The sequence below is a fragment of the Python bivittatus genome, unplaced genomic scaffold, assembly GCF_059951505.1.
Source record: "Python bivittatus isolate LINGU-HERP-01145 unplaced genomic scaffold, Pbiv_v1 ctg000070_np1212, whole genome shotgun sequence".
Classification (NCBI taxonomy): Eukaryota; Metazoa; Chordata; class Lepidosauria; order Squamata; family Pythonidae; genus Python; species Python bivittatus.
The window spans coordinates 22,255,010-22,278,662 of NW_028277034.1; the positions used below are offsets into that span (position 1 = coordinate 22,255,010).

Genomic DNA, 23,653 nt, shown 5'->3' on the forward strand with positions numbered 1-23,653 from the left:
ACGGAGAGTCGGACACGACTTAACGACTAAACAACAACAAATCTTTTATCCTACTTGATTTTTATTGCTTTTTAGGATTTCATAGACCATTATGAAATTATTTCACAGGCTTGATTTTTTTAATAAATTAAAAAAAAAAAAAGAACAGCTACATCACTGCCTTCTATAGCAAATATATTAGAACTTATTAAGACTAAAATTATATTTAGTAAGGAAGAGTATATTAGAAATGCTGTCTCTGTAGGTCAATCAATTAGCTTCTTACCAAAATTGCCTAAGCTGTATTATGCTTTATGACGGATATTTATGTCACAAATTACTCTCAGGGGCATATTTGGGGAGAAACTAACATACAATTAGGTCTTGGACTGCAAATAGATTTTGATTTATCTAACATACAATTGAAATAGGATTTTAAAAAATAGGTAAGCATTACTTAGAGTTACTGAGCAAAATCTTCTTGTCTTCAGTTACCTTAACTCTGGAAAAAAGAACATTATTTTGCACTTAGTTATTTTAAGAATATGTCAGTAAGTCTGCTAAAACATATGGATGACATAAAGCTCTTTTATAAAAGCAGTTACTGGTTTAACAGATGAACCATTCTAAAACTACTTAACTAGGCTTTTAGCTTTTAAGTTTGACTGCATTCTACTGTAAAGCATTTTATTGAAACCACATGATGAAGATATAAAAATGATGCTTTATTGTATGGTCTTTATTTTATAAAGCAACTCTGTCCAACATAAAAAGCACATGGAAAATCTGCTTGATGTGCTTTTCATATATCGAGTTGCACAAAAGGAATATATAATTATTACCACATACAACAGAAATAGAAATATTCCACTAAATGAAATAATTAATCTTTTTCTCCTCCTCTTCTCTTCTCTTCTCTTCCCTTCCCCAATCCCCAGCTCTGGTTTCAAGGATTCTACTCGGCTTAGTTATTCATTTAATTCATTAAGTCTTTTTTAAGTACCAGTATCATCCGAAATCTAGAGTACATGGATGGTAAAAATACAAATTCAGTAAAAATTAACATCAACTAGCAGTTTAAAACAATAACCATTTTTGAATCAACTTCATTTCTTATAGTCAATGTTGTTTGGATCACTAATACAATTTAAATATGAAAAACCCTACATATGAAGAAAAAAGCAGTGTAATATTTAACAGAATACAACATACACACTCACATTCATATTCATGTAGCCACATTAACTCTTCTTATATTAATCTAACACAAGGAAAAATGTGGGTTCAACAAACTTTACTGAATATATAAAAACTGTAGTATACCACATTAGTGAGATATCCCATACCATAAAGCCACCCTCAATCAAATATATACCTACATAAATATTTATTGTGACTCTTCAAAAACAGTATGGCCTTGGGGTTAAAAGCATGACTGCTGGAGGAACTTTTCTCAGATGTTATAGGTAATCAGATTAAATCCCAACTTTGAATTTCAATATTGGGGGTGGGGTAGGGGAATAATTTATGGCAGTACTAAGGAATAGTACTGTAATCCATGTAAGACATTATATTTAGCAATAATTAAATGTTCTATTATAAATATTAGCATTAACTAACCTCATATCACTTTTAACCAGAGAGAAAGAGAGGCTTGTTTTGGATTGCCAAGAATAAGCAGAATTTCTTTACTATGATATAATGAGACTAGTGGAAAATCCATTTGCTTCTACTGCCACCTCTCTGTTATTTTGTGTATGTAGGAAAATAAAATAAAGTGTTAAAAATGAAACATTTTAAGCCTGACTTGATGTGATGCTTCTACAGACATCTGTCTGCCAGTCTGACTATAATGAATCTAGTAGCGTTTCCACTGTATTGAAAGCAAGCTTTTTGCCAGTCTGGAAAGCAGCAGGAATGTGTGTGGGAGAGAGGAGTCAACTGAACAAGCTGAAACTTTCTGGCAAGTGCAGAAGCAATAGTAGAAACATAAAATGAATTAAGGACATTAAAGTAATATATAAGTTATACTTCTCAGAACCCTAATGAAATATAAAGATATGGCTATAGAAGCAAACACATATGTTTTCATTCTCTTTTCTCTACATCTTTATTTTTTGGAAAAGGGATAAAAATATTGAGACTGCAACTTTAAACATGACACTTATAATATTTTTCTAAAGTAATATAAAAACTTAAACCAGTGAAAAAATTTATTTGCTCCCATTTATTCAATCTATAAATAAATAATGTGGAAATGAAGGGACCAGTGATGATACTTGCAAACATCTGTTTATTAATAGCCTGTGCTCGGATGCTAATAAACTCTTATGGGCAAATGAATAATGCTATACCTACCATTGTCTAAATCAGTCATTCACAGATATTACCAATTTGTGATTACATTATTCATATCATGCCTAGATGAATCTATCAAGCTTCAGTTAATATTTGATTTACTATGAATTGATGAATCTCACAGGAGCTAATTACTGCTTTGAATTACAGGTCTACTCTTTTGGAAACAAGTCTTCAGCTTTTTCAGGACTCCTTTTATTCCATATCTCCCACACTTTGAATTGGCACGTGTTTACTTACCAAGTCCTAACTATATCCAGGTCACCTTAGTTTGATTGAGATTGCTGTACCATATACATTCAAAGTAGGAATATGCAAAATATTCTGTGCACAGAACAGCTGGTTTTGAATGGTCCATGCCCACACCTAAACATGCATATTTCAGGTGTTTTGGTCCATGCACAATTATTTTATTCCATGCGTAGAAAAAAAACCAGGGCTGTTTTGTTCAACAGAAGTCCCAGGATGGGATGGGTTCAAAATGAATTAAGTTTCTCCATTCCATTCATCCCCCAATTCAGACTCTGTATTTCAATATTTTTATATGGCATCAAAATTCCAAGTTAAACTCTTATTTTTATTAGCACTGGTAGGGATGGGGAGTTCTGAAAGAATCTGTGCATTCCTTAAACAATCATACTTATATATGAAACAAAAATAAAGCATAAAAATGCAGAACTTTCTTTTAATAGCCCAAAATAAACTCTGAAATGCTTCCTTGGAGATAAATAGAGAAAAAAGTGGCTTCTATAGATATTTTTAAAATTCTAGCAGGTACTATCTGCAGATAGGCTGAAGAGTTAATACTGGGGGTCAGGGAGATAAATGACAGAGATACTAGGAAGTCACAGACAGATAAGAGGATGCTCTATTATAAAGTAAAAGTCAAACAGAAAAAAAACAAAGGTTGCAGATTTGAGAATAGTGTAGTCATTAAGCAGATAACCATTTAATTATATATAATTACATTTGAGAAACATAATCTGACAAATTGCATTCTTTTTCCAAAATGCTCATATTTGTCAGGCTAATATAACTGTTTTAACTGCACTCTAACAAGCAGCCATAAGCTTATTAATAAAATCATTAGAGGTACATCCCACAAAGAATCAATGTAGAATGAGGTTCCCCTGATTTAACATTTCAGTCAAGAAGCCATCCTTTTTAGTACAACACTGATAGTACAATCCACCTCCTTCCCTTTCCATGTACCACAGACCCATTTTCCATTTTTCCACAAAACAGAATTTAAGGATTCTGCTAAGCTAGTGATAGAAAAAGGAAGACCCACTAGCATCCCTTTTATGCTCTCAAGAGGGTGAAATTAAAAACTCTCTCTCACTCACTCACTGTAATGTTTTTCATGGGGGGAGGGGGGAGATTTAATGGTCAAAGCGGATGCTGTAATTCTTACAAAGGCTTAAAGTGTCCACTTCACTCCTTACAAAGCCTAAAAATCAACTAAAATTAAGGTCTGTCTGCTTCGTATGATGTCGACCAGCGTGGAAGTTGAGAAAATCATGACATACTCACAGGAATTTTATATCAAATCTTATACAAAGTATGGAATGTTTGTAAAGTTTTTTCCACTTCCCATATTTACCTTTTCATGGTTCTCAATTAGGATCTCCACCACAATGTTCTGAAATTTCAGATCCATAAGAGCAGCCACAGTTTCTTCCTGTGGCCTCATTAATGTTGGTCCAAATACAACTCCTAAATTTGCCACAGTCATAAGATTTTTCTTAGCATGATCGGAAACACTTTTCAAGAACAGAAAGAGAAAAAAACAACCAGCATTACGAAGATGAGCTACTTCAAGGTGAAAAAATACAACTACATTTCCTTGAACCATTGAACTTTTGCAACCATTCAGGATGAGGTTGTACATTTCTTCTCTTTTCTTAAAACAACAAAATCTAATAACCCTCATTTCATAAACAGAAGTGTCAAGCCAATTTACCCCAAAAATTTCAAACAGTTGTTAGAAAAATACTAACAAAAAATACAAAATGCTAACAAACTTTTTCTGCCTCTCAAATAAATAAACAAACAAACAAACTGTTGTTAGTAAAATGCTAACTATTTTATATCATTTTGGAACAGAACACACTGTTTACTTCTATTACATCCTGATTTGTGTGTCACTATACCGCATATAGCTCACGTTGGTGGAATGCATGTAGGCAACAATATCTGGCTTGCAAATTAACCTCCAGATTAGCAATCTGAGTGGGGTGAAGAGCGATATCTATGGCTCATGTAAGAGACAGACATGGCATATGGAAGACAGTGACTTGGAATTTAAGAGTAGAAAATAGTAAATAACTTGAAACAAAGAATATTAATTAGCAACTAAAATGGAAAGAGAGATGCTGTTTGTCTGTTAAACTTAAAGGAAAGATGTTACCAGGAGCAGCTGCTGCCACTGCCATCACTTTTGCCCAGTTGCTATTACAGGTGCTGCTAAGAGTGTGGCTGGGGAAGCTCCTATTTCCTCCTTCTCTGGAGTGAGAGTGGCCCTATTGAGAAGAAGTCCTTAGGAAGAGGAAAAGAGAAAGAATAGGTGGAGGAGGAAGGTAAAGCGGATATAGTCTAGTGACTAGTATAGGGTAAGTTCAAGAAGGTAGGTAGGATTGATTGGCAGAGCAGTTTGATTGGACAACTATAGCAACTGGAGTTTTGCTGAGGTGGGAGGGTATGTTGCCCAATGGACTTTCTATTCAAAGCTCTATAATTGGGGGAGGATCTGAGATAGCAAGTAGTGGTTATGAGAGTAGGAATGACTGGTAGAGGAATATATAACAGGAGGCACTGGGCTGAATGTTATAGGAGAATGGAGATAATCAATGTGATGCCAGTCCATTCTTCTAATCCACCGGCTAGTCCCTTAGGTTCCGGTTGCTGTATCAATGGATATACTGACCTGAATTCCAGGTCTCTCTGTAAAACATGGCTTGGTTGAGGAACAGTGAGCAGACCTGGTGCATACCACCAAGATCAGGTTGGGTGAGAATGGGGGAATTTCCCTGTCTGAGATTCACCTGCTAGGATTTTGAGTGCTACAGCAGCACCAACTCCAAGGATAAGAGAGAGGTGGATGATTCTATGTGAGGTTCTCAAAAAAATTATTAACATTATTTATAGTGTGCCCCAACCCCCAAGGACTCTGAACAGTGAACAGGAACAAGAAAACAAGTTTATAAAATCAACAAAATTCAATCCTCAAATCAATACTTATGATCAGCACCATCAGTTGATCCATGAACCATGAAAAAAGATTTGATGGAACAGCAGAAATTTTACTTGTTTGCAGAATTTTAACAGGATAAGGACTACATGTACTGTTGGGCTAAAGATAGTCTACTATCATGGAAAAGACCTGCCACTTAGATCAGTCACCATGAGCTTCTTGCAGACATGGGTATTCTCAGCAGGACCTCCTTAGATGACCGGCCTAGATAAACAGATTCAACTCAGGAAAGATGTTACCTAATGTACTCTGATACGGCATCATAAAGTACTTTAAAATTAATTAAGCATGCATGTGACACAGACCACTTTTTCATACTGTCAAGGGCACATCTTGAGTGGACATGGAAGAAAAGGAAAAAATGAAGGAAAAAAGAGCAAAAGTAGAATGATCACAGGAAGAGAAAGTACAAATTCTGTATGAATAAGTATCAGAAAATACATTTATCTTCCAACAGAATGAATTGAAAGTTGTCATTAGAGCGGTGTTGGTTTTGGATGTGAATATGTGTGTACACTTTTGTGTTGGAGACCATGTTCTGTTGTTGGCTGGTACCTGAATGATTTGCAGTGTACATTATATAAATCAGATAAGATGTACAGATCTGAAAATTAAAATACTGAAGACCAAATTAAGAAGTATGTGTGGTAAAACAAGAAGAAATAGGGTCAATGCTGAATAAACATGGGTTGAACATAAAAGTGAATAACCAATTTGAAAGATGTACATTGAGGTGGTTATATGAAGAGGTATAGTGAATGGTATTGGAACAAATGGCAATGGTTTTAGCTATGTTTCTTTTCCTTCTCTAATGCCTTTTATTACTTTGGCTATTTCTTAATCTTTTCTGTGGTCTGCATTAACAGTGCTTAATTTGAAAGAAAATACCATGGTAGGGATCTATGTATGTATTTATGGATTAAATTTTACTAACATAGATATATACAACAAGGCAAGCTTCACATTTGTTTTTGCTGTTTATACTGAAATATAAAATAAAATTCATCTCTGATCATAATCAGCCTCCTGGGACTGCAAAGGAAAAAATGTAAACATTAAATTATGATATAGGATGCTTACTTTGCTAAGTGTTTCACAACAATATCAAGCATTTCTTTGTTCTTTTCTGGAAGTTTATGAACCAAGGAGTGGATAATTTTAACACGGGACTCAGGGCTACCACTTTCTATATAAGAGAACAAAGCAGTAATTCTTAGTTATGCAGTTAGCACAATATATGATAAAAATTAAGTATAAACATTTTGTCTTTTTTTTCATATTTTTAAGGATATGAAGTGGAATGGTATTTTGACACTTCTTTCCTTCTCCCCAGATGCTAGGGGAAAAAATCAGTTTAGTTGTTATTCTGGTGTCCTTCTTCCATAGAAAGAAACTTCAGTAGTAAGAACTGTTAATATAGGACATTTATCATAAGAGGGTGGCTTTTTTATTCTCTTGACCTTGTTTATGACTTTCCTTAATATACAACCAAGTATCATTTGTGTTCCTGAAAACAACCCTGAGTATAATATTTAAGCACTCTGTTGAAGTGCATTACACTGAGACAATACTGATATGTCACAACCCCACATGGGACACAGTGGGAATGAAATGATGTGCAAATGAGGCCCACTACACCTATGCAGATTTGTAAGCAATTAGGTGGCAACCCTGTAATTTACACACACTATCCACTCCAGCCATTTACCTCCCATATCCTTTGGCATCATTATCTCTGTCCAGCTTCCTTTACATTCTTCCTCTCAAGCATGCTTCAAGCTTAAATGCTAAGAGGTTCCTGCAAATCTGTCTTTTACAGATCTTTGTCTTTTCTTCCTTTCTTCATATCCTCCAACTACCGTGCCTCAGGTTCTTTTCTCTTTTGAACCATTGCATATTCTTCTCCCCCTTGTTACCAGCAGGCTGTCAGTCCATTAGCTTCTTCAAGTTATAAACCTCTTTAGCCTTCCCTTTTAAGAAGTTACAGTCACAGCAAAACTGATGTTTTCTTCTCTCATAAAAGGTAGACTTAAATGTATGAGTAACTGGGTATTTCATGCCAATGTAACAGTCCACCCAATCAATGTCTAGGACTTTTTTCCCCTCTACATTAAAATATGGATTTTCTGATAGGGGGAAAAAAAAAGACACTGAAACATTTCCTCCTCCTCCTCCTGTTAAATATGGTTATTGTGACAGTCTTTTTGAAAGATTCTTGACTCAAAGTTCAAGCTTCTAATTCAACTTCATTGCATTCTGAGAGGTTACATCCAGCCTCCTTCTTGCACTTTTCATATTATATTCTTGACTTCCATATGCATGAATATATTGCAAAATCATTCTATTTAACCAATACCCCTACTATTTTTATACATGAAATGAAATCTATATTGTGTAGTGGTTTGCAGTGATGTTGTACTACTGTATAGAATGTTTTTAACATTCTGAATACTGTGTGCATTTACAGCAAACTTTATATTAGGAGCAGAAGTATCCATGATTTGTAAATGATTTTGGGTAAAGATTCTGAGTATTAAGTTACTTAACTGGCTTTCCCTGATTTCCAATCATTATTATTTTAAAAGAGATATAAAATCTAATAAGTCATATATTTACTGGCAGGAATGATGAACTCTCCATGTAACTCATATGTCATTAATGGCTCTGGAAGGCTTCTGTTAAGACAAAAGCATTGGAATAATCAAGAAAAAAAAAAGATCATGACTATTTAAATTTATGTTCAAGTTTACATACAAACATCCTAAAAAAAAAAAAAAACTATATACTCTATCATACAACACTGTACAGTATTCATTTTAATTTTGCACTGAGTCTAACCTTCCACTTAGGATGCCTTTTATAAAAAGTATAAAGAATACTCATTTCATCAGCTATTTGTCTTAGCTGCACATGAGGAAAACCTTGGAGTTTTTACCACCAGAACTAGGAAATTAGGTGTTCCTTTATATAAAGATATGATCACAAACAATATATTCTTAAAAGGATGCCATTTTTTCAACCACAAAATTTTATCATGACTATTTCCACAGACTGTACTCTCAAAGATACAAGCCACTTCTTTTTCTTTTCAACCCAAAGGAATGTTGAAAAGAAATTATGTAAAGGGGCTTGAGTGTCTGTCTGTCTATCAGCAGGACAACTCTCTAAACCTAGGACAGGACCAAACTGGGTGTGGCAGAATAAGCCAAAAGAAATATTGAGTTAATAAATCAGCTGAGGCCATAGAGAAAAAAACTCCCCATGCATTGCTATAGGAGAGGCAACTGCGCAGCAGTTTGGAATGTTGTCGACTCCTCCATTCTAAACTCCCTCCCGGTTCTTTCTGGGTCATCTGACTTGGAGCAGATTTTAAGGGGTTGGAAAGAATTCCAGAAATAATGTTCTACACGCTTTTCTAAAATTGTTTATGTTTGCATTTTTCAAAAAACATGACAACTTTCATATCTATTATAATTTCAACTGAATTACAGAAATCATCGCATATTTAATCTCACCTTAAGTACTGTTTCACTGTACTTGTTATTGTCTTCACTTCCCATTCTGTATTACCTTCCAAATCAACTTCATCACATGTTTTTGCATCTAGAAAAGAAACATAAGCAGGTAATTACTTAAGTGGTAATCAACTCGGATTTTGATCAGTTATAATTTAGATTTCAGATACTGTATGACTGAGCTTATGAAAGCACCAATAAATCAAACCATAAAGTTATTCTAATTAAGAGAATAAGCCATATACCTGTAACTATGATTCTGTCAGTAATCCTCTATGCATAGACAAGTATGGATTTTATGCCTATGCTGAAGTCTCATCAGGAATTGCTTATAATGGAGGGTTTTGCTTTTGTTTTTTTCATTACTTCTAGCCCTACTGTGCATACTTGCAGGTGATACACTCACTTTCCCCTTAATTCCAAGTGACTGATACAGCAATACTGGAATCTAGAATACCTATTAATGTAGGAACTTACAGGGGAGACGGGGGAGAGTTAATTGAGTGCACAAAAGACCACTTCAAGAATCATAATTACACCTGTTCTCTATTGTGGTCTCTGTGCATTAGATCTGGGTGACTAGCAGGCTTACTTGGGCTTACATACATTCTGGGACAAATGCCACACATTAATCCAGAATGAAAAGAAACGTTGGTATCAAACAAAGTATCATTTTGAGGTCAAACATTCAATATATAATGCTGAATGCTCCCTTGAACGAGTCTGGAAGAGATACAGGACTGCAGATATTAAACCAGCTATAGTAGAGTGATTTCTCATGAACTCTATGGTTTTGGCTGGTTACAATACATTCTCTCTAATCCAGCAGACAAAAGGGGATTCTTTCCTCAATCCAAAATAGCAGACAAACATCTGTTGCATATCACAACATGACTCTGTTGAAAGCATAAAATACCAAGGTTCAGTGGCCATCCAGTGATATCCCAATAGAATACAGATGAAAAGACACTAAGGTGAGACACTTTTGAGCATAATAGTAGTATATGGCTGGTCTTTATAAAGTGTCTAATATTTGAGATCTCTCTCTCAGGACTAACCTAAATTTAAAAGTCAGGCCTTGAAACTAAGTGATTAACTGAAGGTCAGGGTGCAGGTTCTTACTACTGTCTGTTATTAGATCCTGTGAAACAACTGGTATAGTATAGAGAACCACACTTATCTTGGCCACCAGGAAGCAATCAAGGTATTGCAGGATCTTGGTAATGGATAGAATTTCCAGCCAATATATTGTTTATTGCTTGATTCTCTGCTGCAGGACTGAGGACAATGTGTGCTGTTGCAAAGAGATCTAAAGCAAGTATTCCTTATAAATCAATGCTGAACAGGCCTCAGGTGATATTTATTGATGGGAACAACAGCTGTAGTAGCTGTCCTAAGGCCAAACTACTGCTGTAGTATGAGAACCATAATTCGAGAATGGTAAATTATCTCGAGCCATAGTTGACAAAAGATGAATTCTGGCACCTGGAGGAAGGCCATCTCAACTTAGGTTCATGCATAACAAATGAAAATTATGGGTAGGACAAACACAAGACATAACACATAAGTCAAGTCCTCTGAGCAGATGAGATATGGTGAATGTGAGAGCATAACGGACATGTGCAACAGGGATACCAAAAATGTCCTCAGCTATAAGAAGCTCCTGACAAGGCTGTAGCACAGGCTTAAAACCCTTATATGTAATGACAGAGACAATTAAGAAGAACTTTACAGTATTATTCTAACAGATGCACCAATCCATTTAATTCTTCTTACTGGAATATTCTTTTTCACCAGATCAATTATTTTAAAATGCACGTCAATTTTAGGCATTTCCTCTGCCTAAATTCATTTTTTCTGCCCATAACATTCATTTCCTCTTGCAAATCTTGATGAGCCTGAGGACAACGCAATCTAGGGAAGCTAAGCCAGGAGAGAGAATTCCTTCCTATGGTTGCATACCTATCTAGAAAAGCTTCCGTAAGACAGAAAGATGTGCTGAAACATGATGCAGTAGCAGAATGGGGTTTTGTTTCCTGCTTTCCCATAAAAAACAAGCTTTAAAGAAGAATGACTCAAGGACTTAAGGACTTAAGCACAGACCTTAGACAAAGGAAAGATCATAGGATGATAGAGGGTACCTTTCTTCATAAAATTTAATAAAACCCCATAAAATAAGACTCTATTTGAAGCATATGCAACAAAATAAAAAAAAAACAAAGAAATAATCTGCATTGTCAAAAATGTGTGTAGCAGGATCTACTTTGAGCTATTTCTCTAAGGTTTAAATTGTTTCAATCGCTTTCTCCAACAAAACAATAGATCAAGTTGGCTTCTTATGAAAATACCAAGTTTCAGCATGATTCATGTATTTTGTCTCAATGGCACCACTTCCTTTTACTTCTTAATTCTTCCTGAGGCTTTAAGAAATAAAGAGGTCTATATACCTTTCTTAAGCTCAATTTAATTGTTGATAGCAATTAAAGATACATAGTTAATAAATAATTAGCCAGACCATTTTAACAAATTAATATGGCAAGCAATATAGTCTATCATATCTGTCATATTTCCAGCAGAGACAGCCAACATCATACAGGTGGCAAGGATTTGACATACAGTAAAATAAAGTACTTTGCCATTCACATAATGTCTGGAGTAATGAAATGAATTCATTTGCTAGTTTCCTCTAGTTTTCTCTGCCAAAGAACACTGTGTTATCAGCACAGATGGAGCATGCATGCTCCTGGAGAGAAGCCTGTTGCAAACTAGCTTCTCTGAATATCAATGAATCCTTGAGAGTCAGACCAGTGCTTCTATCAAGTGACAGGCTTGGAAGACACAGAGAGCTGAAGTAATCCCAGTAGTCTGATCAGATTGCATGTACTGCCGAAAGTTGTGAACAAGAAATCTGAAAATTTCGCAGTATTGACTATTGTAGTGGGGGTTGGATAACACAGGTGAACAATTTCATCTAACTACCCACGCAATAGGAAGAATGATAAGGTATAGTTATATTTGTCTCATGATTAAATGAAAATGAAGTTTTATCAAATGGATAGGATATAAAACTTCTTAGAAAATCACCAGAACTCAAAATAAGGGTATTTCTAAACACATACAGATATGTACATTTAAATATATTTGCAGTGAAACTAGATTAATTTCAATATGAAGCAATGTTTAGAAAATATTCTTTTATCTAATTTTAAAGGTATCTAAATATACTGTCTTCATTTCATCAAAATTTTGTCATTATATAATTGGAGAAATATTGAACAAATTGCAATCAGTTTAATCTTTCTAGATTTCCTCCCACTTTTTTTTTAACGTTTGGAAAGTTAAAGGGCACAATGGGTGCCTTACGTTTTCCTTTAAGTTAAGCCCCCCCCCCCGCCATCCATTAGAAAAGCCAATACCCCCAAATCAAGTACTTTCTCATTTCAGGGTGATTTAAAGAGGCAAGTAAAACTTGAAAAACCATCAAAAAGATGTATGCATATATCATGATAAAAGCAGATTTTAAAAATGTGCATACCCATCAACAAATTCAGAAGTCTCTGGACTTTTGAACTCACCCCCACAATTCTATACAATCCTTGATCATTTATACCTAGTAGAGAGACAAAAGCATAAATAAAAGTTATTGGACATAAACAAGTCATTTATATTTATTCTAAGGCATTTAACACGGTTCAGGAATGATGAACAAATTTGAAACAATTATTTGTTGACAACTAAAAACTCTTTTGCAAATTCACTTTTTCAGAAGCAGAAGAACACTCATGAGTCCTGCCTATAATCTTCCCATAGTCATCTGTTTGGCTACTGTGGAGACAAAATCCTACACTGTGTAGGTTTTTTTATCTGTTCCAGTGGAATTATATATAAAATATAAGAGATAAGATAAACTGATAATGACATCTTTAAAGAATTCAAATACATCCATGCATCACTGAAAACATTTTCAGTTCAATACACTGAAGCTAACATAAGTTCAATATCTTTCTCCCTGGTTAGTCTATGATTTAAATTACAAGCAATTTGAGCTCAGTTATCATATATATAAAAATAAATACTAACCTAGAAGATACTCCTAAATATAAGGCACTACTCAACCACTGTAAACTTCAATCACATCTTGCCTACGAAGAGTTTAGTTGCTATTATTATTAATTAAATGTATATCCCACCCAACTCCCAGCAACTCTGGGCATTTAATCACTATTAGGGACTTATCAAAGAGATAAATACATGTAGTTGTAATCTGTATTCAGTACCTATTCCAGATTTGCTGCATTTTGTCAGATACCCTGGAAATTTCAGTCAAACCAAACAAAACAGAAAAAAAAAATCAGAAGGTAAGAGAAGTGTTTGCCAATAGCAAAAAATCAGAAGAATTTTAAATGTGATTTTCCCCACAAACTTGTTGGCTCTATGAACTTACAGAGCAACAGAAAACTCTAGGCATGTGTAAACATACATCTACAAGTACAGGTAGCTACATGAAGAGATTTTGTTAAAATACACCATGAGGCACAGGAAGGAGATGAATGGAAGACCTTTCAACTATTTGTATACAATCTGATAGGAAGAAAATATATTTTAGGTCTGATAGATATAATAAACTGCAGTGTTTATATTTTAAGCTTTTTCAGTAAATAGTTTTATAACATGGAAATGCTAATACTGGTGATATAGCAGGTCTCATAATTTCTAATCATTTTTCTATGACACAATCTCAAAAGTTCCAAGTAATTGTTAGAAAATATAGTAAATCAATATGTTTTCAGGATTTGTATTTATTTCCTGCATTGCTAAAATTAAAGACATTAAAAACAAAAGTAAGTTCAATCAAGAAGATAATAATAATATAGGTCAAGCCACAAGAATATTAAGTCTGATAGTAATATAGGCATTGCTATAAAGTCACACTAATCCTGAGACCTGCAAAATAAATTTTAACAATTCTAAAATTAAAATTATCAGGCAATTTGACAAATTTTAATTTCTTGTACGTAAAACCCCAGTTTTTAATAGATAATAGACAAAGTAATTAAATTCACCAGCATGCTTTTTAGAGTTATAAAAAGAAAGAAAATATATCAATATATCCAAATTGTGCACAAGACCTCAATTTTTGTTCCTGAAAACATACGGCAAAAGTGTTACTGTGAAGCTCTTTCTCCCCTTTCAAAGACAAAGAGGATAGTTCTTTGCTAAAGATCTGGTTGGCAACAGAAATCTTTGCTATATTTGGAAAGATAAAAGGAAGCTTTAAATCCAAAGCAGTTCATTTTCCTGGCACATAACCTAAAAGGAGTAGAAAACCAACACCACCCTTGGGGCAGCCTAATGAATTTATATTCTTAAGAAATAGGAGGAAGGAGGACATGTGCCTGGGAAATAGGCTGCACTAAATGGATTTGCCAACTATATCCTGTACAGCAGAGGGACCACCTGCAGCCCCAGTGACACACACTGTCCTTTTGGCCTGCAAAACCCTGTCTGAGCAGGACTGCTGACAACTGAACACATATTTCCTACCATTTGGAAAAGCATGAACTTTAAAAGCAGCACATCAGAGTTAAAAAATTAAAACTTCCCCCCAAATCCCAGCCTCACCCACATTTTCCCCCACTACTTTGAAGCCCTCAGTCTCCTTGGCCAAAATATAAGCGAAGCCCCTGGTCGCTCAAAAGGTTGACCATTTCTGCAGTACAGGATTGCACTATAAAAATATTTCTGGCAGCTATCATTTCCTCCAATATATAGAATGTTAATGCCAAATAAAGGAGACAATGATGAGATTTCCAGACATCTGTTTCTCTGTCTAAAGCAGCTGAAGCCTCTCTATACTTCACTTTTCATGTACGTTTCTGTGAAACATACCATTTCTGACTTTCCCCTCTTCAATGGTTCAGTGCAGCTATGATTAACTGCAAAAAGTATTACTTTGTTTATCCTCCCCAGAATCTAGGCAACTGAAAACAACCAACATTAAAACCCTGGGGACTGCCTCACAAAATACAGCATACTGCTGGTTGGGAGACAATCCAGCAGACACTAATGATTAACACATGATGAGATTGCTGAGCCACTGCAGAGACAACAATTTCTCACTGTACTATCTCCATTTGCCTTTCCTAGGTCCCCAAAAAACATCCAACCTTTCAAGCTATCCCACACTGAAACACCATTTTAGTCACCAAAACTTCTAGCGATACAATTGTCCGCTATTCCTAGCCCACTGTCTGGTGTTGTTCCAACTAACGTCTTCTATTATTAAAGGGATAAAACTGCTACCTCTCTGAAGTCAGTGAAAACACCAAAGTTCTCCTTGTTGCTTTGTCCTAAGGTAGCATGAGCAAGTGCTAGTATTGCATTGTTTCCCTTAGGAGAAACAACTGGTGACTTGATATAAATTGTTATATCTGGTGATTTCCACTGCAAGTGGAGCACAATGCCCTGGACATGATACAGCACCCAGATATTTGTAATATATTGAGAAGATATTGGAGATACTCCTCCATCTATTGGGACTGAGAATCTCAATGTGTCACAGCTTGAGCCCTTTGAAAAACATGATATGGTAAAAAAATTGAATACTAACAGAATTCAACTACTGACCTGGTAATAGTGAAATTCTTAGTGGAAAAAAGTAATAAAACATAAATTTTGGTGGATCTGATCAACAGTAACATTATTTGTTATTCATAAAGCATCTTGTACTCCCAAATACTACTAGCATCTCCTAGATGTAAGGCTTATATGTGAATATGACTTAGGAGATCAAACTAACATTTGCTGATAACTTGTCCAGGATGCACAATGGTTGGTAAGATACAAGCTTTAGTCCTAGAAAGTTACAAAATCTCAGCTCTTTCACTAACAGCATATTTTGAAGAACGAATATTTTTACTGCTTATGACAGTTCTCAGTACTCTTTTAGAGCTCTTTTAAAAAGCAGTTTCAAGATTCTTATTATGTTCCTTTCAATTCCTCACCAGTGAAAATCTTGCTGTAAAAACTTCAAGGAATGATAGCTTACTGCTGCCATCTCTCTTTCCAGCAATGAACTATTATAACAAAACGCCGAAAATGCATGTAAGCCTTTAAAACTGGTATTTGGGAAGTAGAACTATGAATTCTCAGAAGAGGAAAGGAAAAGATGCATCATCCACACCACACAGAATTGCTGAGGATGCAGATAAATTAAGAATATATGAACTATTCACCTAGGTCAAAAGTGTAATTGGTACAGAAAAAAAAAAATGTATCTGATGCCTTAAGAGATCACATTGATTAAACAAGTATCAAACGTTATTTCATTCCATTTGTTCCAAGTTGCCATAATAGGTCAACAAATGTCTCAAAAAACCCCATAATCACAATATTTAATATTTCCATTTGCATGGAAAACATCCCATATCAAATCCGTAGCATTTTCAGGTGGTACTGAAGAAAATCCTATAATAAAACCCTAGAAATCCACTGCCATTCAGTGCAGGTCCTATTCAGTTAGATGAAGCAATGACTGGCTAAGAAAGAAAGCAGCTTCTTATTGGCTAAAAAAGCAAGCAACTGTCAGGTTTAGTCCAAAGAACTCCAACAGACAATGCAAATTCAATTCTGCTATGTTTATTAGCTACAACCTCTAGACAGAAATCTCCCCAGACTGAAACCTAGCTCCCAAGCCAGCCAGCCACAACACCCATGAATTCCTCAGGGAGGTGCCAGCCTCATCCTCTTGAACTTCCCACGTTCCTCTGGTAAACTAAGAACACGCTTATCTCCCCGAGCCTGGCCTTCATAATTCCATTCCATCACATCAACTCCCTTAGTGGTACAGGTAGTCCTCATTTAATGAACATTCATTTACTGATGGTTCAAAGTTACAATAGCCTTGGAAAAAGTCCTTTACAACCTGTACTTGCACTTACACCCATCACACCATCCCCACGGTCACATGATTGCGATTTGCAATCTTTTTTATAATGGTTGTTAAGCAAATCACCACAGTCATTAAGTGAACCACATGGTCCTTAAGTGAATTCTGGCAAAAAAGTCATTGGAGAAGCTGGATTCATTTAAGGACTACATGATTCACTTAACCACATTACTCACTTAATGACCATGTGATTCACTTAACAACCATCATAAAAATGGTTATAAAATCAGGCCTGGTCACGTGGTGACTTGCTTTACGACCACCCCCACTTAACTACCAATTTTCCAGTCCCCATTGTGATTGTTAAGTGAGGATTACCTGTACTAGGCCATATATCATACACTAGATCAGAGCTTCTTACATGCTACCTCTTTTTTCAACTCTACCTGTTTCTTCGGCCTGCAGACAAACATTGAGAGAAAACTAAGAGGAAGCTAAGCAACCTGAGCACTTAACTCCATTTCATGATAATAAATTTTGATGACATGGTTAACAAAAAAGCATCAGTGTTTTTTGCCATTGTGAGGTAGGAAACATAGATTTAACATATTTGATCTTTTTTAAAAATGCTCATTGTCATAATAGAACAGCCATGGGGCCACATGGAGCAAGCAGCCTCAATCACTCCATCACAGACACACTTCCTTTGGTTTATTCACCCTTGAAAATGTTCACCATTGGGAACATTCACTTCCAGCCATTAAAATGTTGTCTACATCCACACTACACTGTTGTAACCAATCACTTCTAAGTTGCCCCATTTTCATAGTTTGACTAGTTTCAAAAAGTGTGAAATTGTTTTTAAAAGCACAAACATTATCTAAAGGACCAACTGTCTTAATACAAATCTGTACAGTGGCATAAAAAAACAGCAAAAAAAAAAAAATCTCAGTAGAGGCTCTTTTGAGGACACCACAGAGGAAAACTTTGCTCTGTGAGGGGGGAAAAAAAGAAAAAAGAAAAAAAAAACCAGGGCAGGCACAGGAGATTGCCTAAACAAGCATTCTCTTTAGGCAATCTTTCCTGTGCCTGACCCGTGTTTTTTATCCCCCCCCCCGGCAGAGAGACTGGAGAAGAAGGGACTACAAAAGAGTAAGCAGGCACACAATGGGGCTTACACCAGCTTTCGATGCATATTCCCCATTGTATGCCTGCTTACTCTCTTGTAATTTCCTTCCTACCCAACCTTTCCCCTCCCTTTCTGTGAGGGGAGAGGAAGGGGGGAAAAAAAGGGCCAGGCAAAAGACGTGTATTAACTGAATGTAATGGCAAGCACATGACTGAGAGATGCTGCAAAGGTGTAAATGTGCACCTGTATTTTACAAAAAAGCTTAACCAACTTACTTACCTAACACTTGCCACTAAACCTATACTACATTATACTTAATGTCTATGTATATATCTAATTCTTAAACATCTTATGAACAGATCTATTCTCCTTTGTTGCCCGAGCTTATAAGAAAGTCTTTAGCCATCTTCAAGTTAGTTGGCTTCTGTTGCTGTCAGCTGCTTCTCTGAACTACTGCTGAAACAGTGACTTTGCATTGTCTTTCAGGCTGTGTTTAAGGGGTGGGAAGGAAGAATGTAGACTCTCAGGGTCTCTGCTGGAGTGGTGAGGCTGCTGGGATCCATTTCCCTCTTCAGCACAATGTGCCGTTGGCTTGCTAAAGTCCACACCTGCACCTCCTTCATTGTCAGTTGTCTGCTAAGCTGCACTTTACCCTGAGGGCTGCTCCATTCCCTCAGCTGCTTCCTCTGCTCTCCCACATGACACAAATTTTCCTCCAACACACATCCTCAGGTGCTATCAGCATTTTCCCCTTACAATTGGAAACCAAGGGTGGTCCAGTACTCTTCTTTCTGCCTTAAAGTCCCAGGAAGCAAAACAAGGGAAGAAAGAACTCATGCTGGCTCTTAGCTATTGCTTTCCTTCCACACAAATATTAAGGAACAGAGGAACCGAGAGAAAAATAAGCAAACACTTTGGTTGAAAAACTGGTAACATCTACCATGCCACTGAGGATTGCCAGTATCATACAGAGCTGCTTTGAAGTTCTGGTACTTCATATCTGGTACCTTGGACCAAATATGTATGTTCAATACAGTGAAATATGTTTAATATAGAAATGGTCTGGCCTACACTCGAGCTTATCACCCTATCTAGATTTTTAAAAAGTTGCTTTGACCATGCACAGTGAGCAGAAGCAAGCCCAGAGGTTCAGTTAGATAAAATCAGGCATCATGGTGCCATTTTGCAGGATATGGCCCCAAGAAGAACATTGTCTAACTGCCACCAGAACTGATTGTGTTCATAAACTTTGCTTCCAGTTGGCCTAAGTATAGTTCTGAATATGCAGGTCACAGAAACTATGTTTAAGCATTAGATCCCATCAGATGGTTCATTTCTCCACTTGCATGACAGAGGGAAAGCTAGAAGAAAGCAGATGACATTCTGTTGGTTAATGGAAGATGTCTGGAGTTATTGTGGCAGCTACTGAGAAAATTCACTCTTTCTTGTATTGCTTTGCAAAGCAGACTTTTCTCAAACACAACAAAATTATCCTCAGATTCCATTATGCTAGACAACAATGCTTTTTCTATTTATATCAATATCATAACCCTTGAAATTAAAAGATAAAAAATTTGAACAGACTTTGAAGAGACATCTGTTTTTTTTCAGGTAGTACATGATGGAGTTTATGACAAAAGACAAATAAGGTTATACACACAGATGTATACCAACCAGGATGTGTCAAGGTTCTAACATGTTCCTCATTACACGTTAAAAGAAATCATAAAAAATTATAACCTTCCCTGTTTTTTATAAATTTAGGTTTACAAAGATTCAATTCATATTGCAGAAAACAGGATAAAAGCTCCCAAGAGAATTTTACATTATGCAAAAAGCAGTTTGTAGAGCCAGGTTGGTGTAGTTGTTAAATGCACCAGACTAGAAATCAAGAGACTGTTTCAGGTGGCTCTTATTTGTAAGCTGTAACTATGTACAAGATCAGGAAAAAAATCCTGATCCTTTTATCCAGCCCAAGTTTCATCCTAAGGAAGGACACTGGTAGAATAGTCATAATTTCATTAGGCACTGAAATGCCTCAAAAGCCCAGCACAGCTGCTTGCTTCAAAAGACCTGGAGACAGACCAGTTGTCAGGAACAACAGAAAAACCGGCCAAGAGAACTTGCGCCTGCTTTACAACTTATTGCATCAGCAAATTTAAAAAATTAATCTTTGGCAGCCATAAAGTGAATTATATACAGACATAAATAGCATAGCATTTCAAAGAATCTTAACGCAAGTTTCTGCTATATATGGGCAGTAGGGTCTTACTTTTACATGCAAGATTTTGTTTCTGAATAAAGAAAGTATTACAACAATTACAACTGATAAATAAGACCTAATGACATACGTAGCGGAAATACACATTAAAAACAATTCTGTATTATACCTACTTTTAAACATAGGACAGCCAAAATTTAAAAACAGTTCCTAATTAGAATACTAAATTATAAATACATCTCCCAGCCCACGTCTAAAAAAGCTACAGTAGCACGGCAGTTAATTATATGAAATATGAATCAGAATTCAGCCAAAGGTCACAGAGTAGCCTTAGAAAAGTAATTATGCATCAGTTTACGGTCTTATCCAATTCTTTATTTTCATGTTGCTATAATAACTTCTGTAAGATATTGGCTTCCTATGTAAAAATCTGCAAAACGCTATTTTGGCCGCTCCCACGAGTTCTTAGTCATCTTCTTGTAAGTTTTGTGTTCATTTCATAGGTGAGCAACATGGTTCCCTTTTTTGTGATAAGGCAGCTGATAATGGGAACAAGATGAGTGTTCTGCTCCAGTCTTTTTTATCAGCCGGACTGCGTAAATTTTGCATGGGACTCAGCAACTCTGTGAAAAGCACTGCTTTTTTGAAAAGAGAAAAGTGTGATCTGCAAACAAAGTTGCTGAGAGGAAGGAAGAAGCCAGATGGTTTTTATTTTTTTCTAAGCAGTCTAATGACTTGGCTTCCTTTCTCTGCCAGTGGGCCTGCTCAGAATTGCTAGAGAAAAAGGGGTATTGCAAGACTCTTTCCTACCTCCCATGAATCCAATGACTTTCCTACCTCCCATGAATCCAAGCAGGATTGCTGCAAGTAAGAAGCCTAGCCTCCCTTCCTCTCATGAAAGAAAGATACATTTGTGCAGGACATAGGAAGACTACAAAGCATAAGATGGACATGGGGGGCAATATGTGGGGACAGAAAGGCTGAAAAAGTTCCCTGCCCATAATTTACTTGGTACTTTATTCATAAAAGAGCAAAGCTGAATAGAAGTTGCAATTTTCCCACTTTTCCACCCTGTTTTTTTTTTCCCATGAATACTAGAAGGTCTACTACAGCCAAGATGAAAGATGACTTCTTTCTGCTCAGTCCATGAATCTTTGTCTTTACCTCTTCTTTCAATAGCATTAATGCATTTTCTGAGAATTGTGAGCCCAATTTTATCTAGTTGTGCACCTAAGAACAGAAAAAAATGAAAATATTTCAGATCTAATGAAATATGCTCTTTTACAAAAATAAAAGATCATCTGTACAAATAATTGTAAAGCTATAGCTATTCAGTTTACCATTGAAGGAGGGGATGGGTTTTAAAACCAATATATATTAATTAACACAACCCATGCCTGGCTTGTATAAATAAGCAGCCTTCTCCAACTGCTTTGTCTCTCTGCTTATATTTTCCCAAATTTCATCTAGTTGTGCCACAAAATAAAAATGTTACTGAGAAAAAAAATTAAAATGTGCATAACAAACAAAACGTTTGGCATTAATGAACACTTAACCAAAAGGTATTATTTCTGCACATTTTATCCTGTTATACTAAACAACAACAATAAAATGATCATTTGTTCCAGTGATATTCAATGGAACTTCAAAGTTATGAACTGAAATAAAGATTTAGGTCCTGAGTCAAAATAATGGGACATCAAATCACTCAAGGCAAATAGAGCTGTTTTCTAAAACAAGGCCTGAACCAAGTGTTGTAGTTGGGACATAATTTTATTACAAATGATTTATTTATCTCAAAGCTGGAACAATAAATCGCTTTGGCCCAACAGACTAAAGTTTATGTTCAGAAATACTTCTGGAAAATGTATTTTTTCATCGAAGTTTTAATATAAAGATTATTTCAATTCTAGTACTTACTTCCTTCTTTTTTTGTATTAGTCTTGTTCAAAGTGAGAAACACCTAACAAAACAAAACAAAACAAAAATATAAACATGTAACTGCACTCAAGATACTAGCTTTTAAAAATTTAGGTAAGGAAGAACTTCTCCCCCATCATTAAATGTCAAAAATGGGTTGCTAAGAATTGAATCAAAGTACCAGTTAGGTCAGTTACACTTTCATCTGTTTCTGTATGCATAAATGAGCATACTTCTGAATGGAAGAGATTACAACCCCACTTACATCAGGATCACACTGAAGGTCTGGTTTCCAAATTCCCTCCCATAATCCAGATAATGGTATTAGAGATAGAGGCAAATCCAAACCCTCTTCCAGACATCATCTGGAACCTGAGGAGAAGCTGCTTCAAAGTGTCAGCAATCTGGACTGCCTTTAAATGCCAGCTTTTAGGGTTTTAGCTTTGTCCACTCATATCCTTCCCCAAATGATAGTACATTGCAGGTGAAGGCATCAGGTGAAAAGGGGCTATGCTTAGTTGGGCAGACAGGCAATTTGGATTAGCTTTACAAGACAGATGTCTCATCCCTCCTCTAAATTATCAGTTAAGGGACTAGAATTAAATGGCAAGCAAACACACACACAAACACTGATGCCAAAAAGTTTGTGGCTTTATTATTTTGTATGTCTATTCCTTTTTTAAGACTTTTGCCAGAACTTCCCTACTGATTATCGTTCTGTTTCAAATAAATCTATACTAAGGGACTTTAGATAATCCTTCCTCCTCCTTCTCATTTGTATTTATCTATGGTGTTTCCTGGGGTATTACTGGATTTTTTAATTCTAACTAGCATCTTTCCAAAGGGAAGATAATCCTTCAAGTTTATTTGTACTTTTATTCTGTTCTCTTCATTTAAAAAAGAAAAAAAATTAAGTAACACAGTAAAAAGGAACTCTTGATTTGACAATAATATTTTAATAACTGCATGTCTAAACTATATAATCTGGAAAGGAGTGGACAGGAAATAAGACTGGCATTTTGACACGATAAATTACCATCACTTGTATCTTTTAAATTATGCTAAATTATAATGTTGCCAACAAATGTAAGATAAATAATGCAGTATAAATATATTTGTTATTTCCACACATACTGATACTTCAAGTATTTTGATATAAACCAAGCACTGAAGTCTCTCTTAAAAATTGTAGACATAAATCAACAGTTAAATTTCTGAGATACAATCTTTTTAGTAAGACTGTCAATTTATATTCTAACTGATAATAATTATCCAAACTTCATTTGTAAACAAGTTTACTTTGGAATAATTTTCTTCAAAAATAACAATAACAAAAAGTATGCTGCAACAGTTCAGAGAAGTCAGAAAATCTAGTAACAAACTTTCATAG

The 23,653-nt window shown here is 35.6% G+C and overlaps 1 protein-coding gene across 3 annotated transcripts in view; it reads right to left on the minus strand.

Annotated features, from left to right (window-relative positions):
* The window catches only part of ARHGAP10 (Rho GTPase activating protein 10), a 119,592-nt gene that overhangs the window by 45,868 nt on the left and 50,071 nt on the right, over positions 1 to 23,653 (minus strand). For all 3 annotated transcript variants that reach the window (XM_088132780.1, XM_015887769.3, XM_088132781.1), the window contains 7 exons: positions 22,264 to 22,306; positions 21,508 to 21,573; positions 12,641 to 12,715; positions 9,106 to 9,193; positions 8,207 to 8,265; positions 6,671 to 6,776; positions 3,941 to 4,100 (listed from right to left, as the gene is read on the minus strand). In XM_088132780.1, coding sequence (XP_087988906.1) covers positions 3,941 to 4,100; positions 6,671 to 6,776; positions 8,207 to 8,265; positions 9,106 to 9,193; positions 12,641 to 12,715; positions 21,508 to 21,573; positions 22,264 to 22,306 — 597 coding nt within the window. The remainder of the gene's footprint in view (positions 1 to 3,940; positions 4,101 to 6,670; positions 6,777 to 8,206; positions 8,266 to 9,105; positions 9,194 to 12,640; positions 12,716 to 21,507; positions 21,574 to 22,263; positions 22,307 to 23,653) is intronic.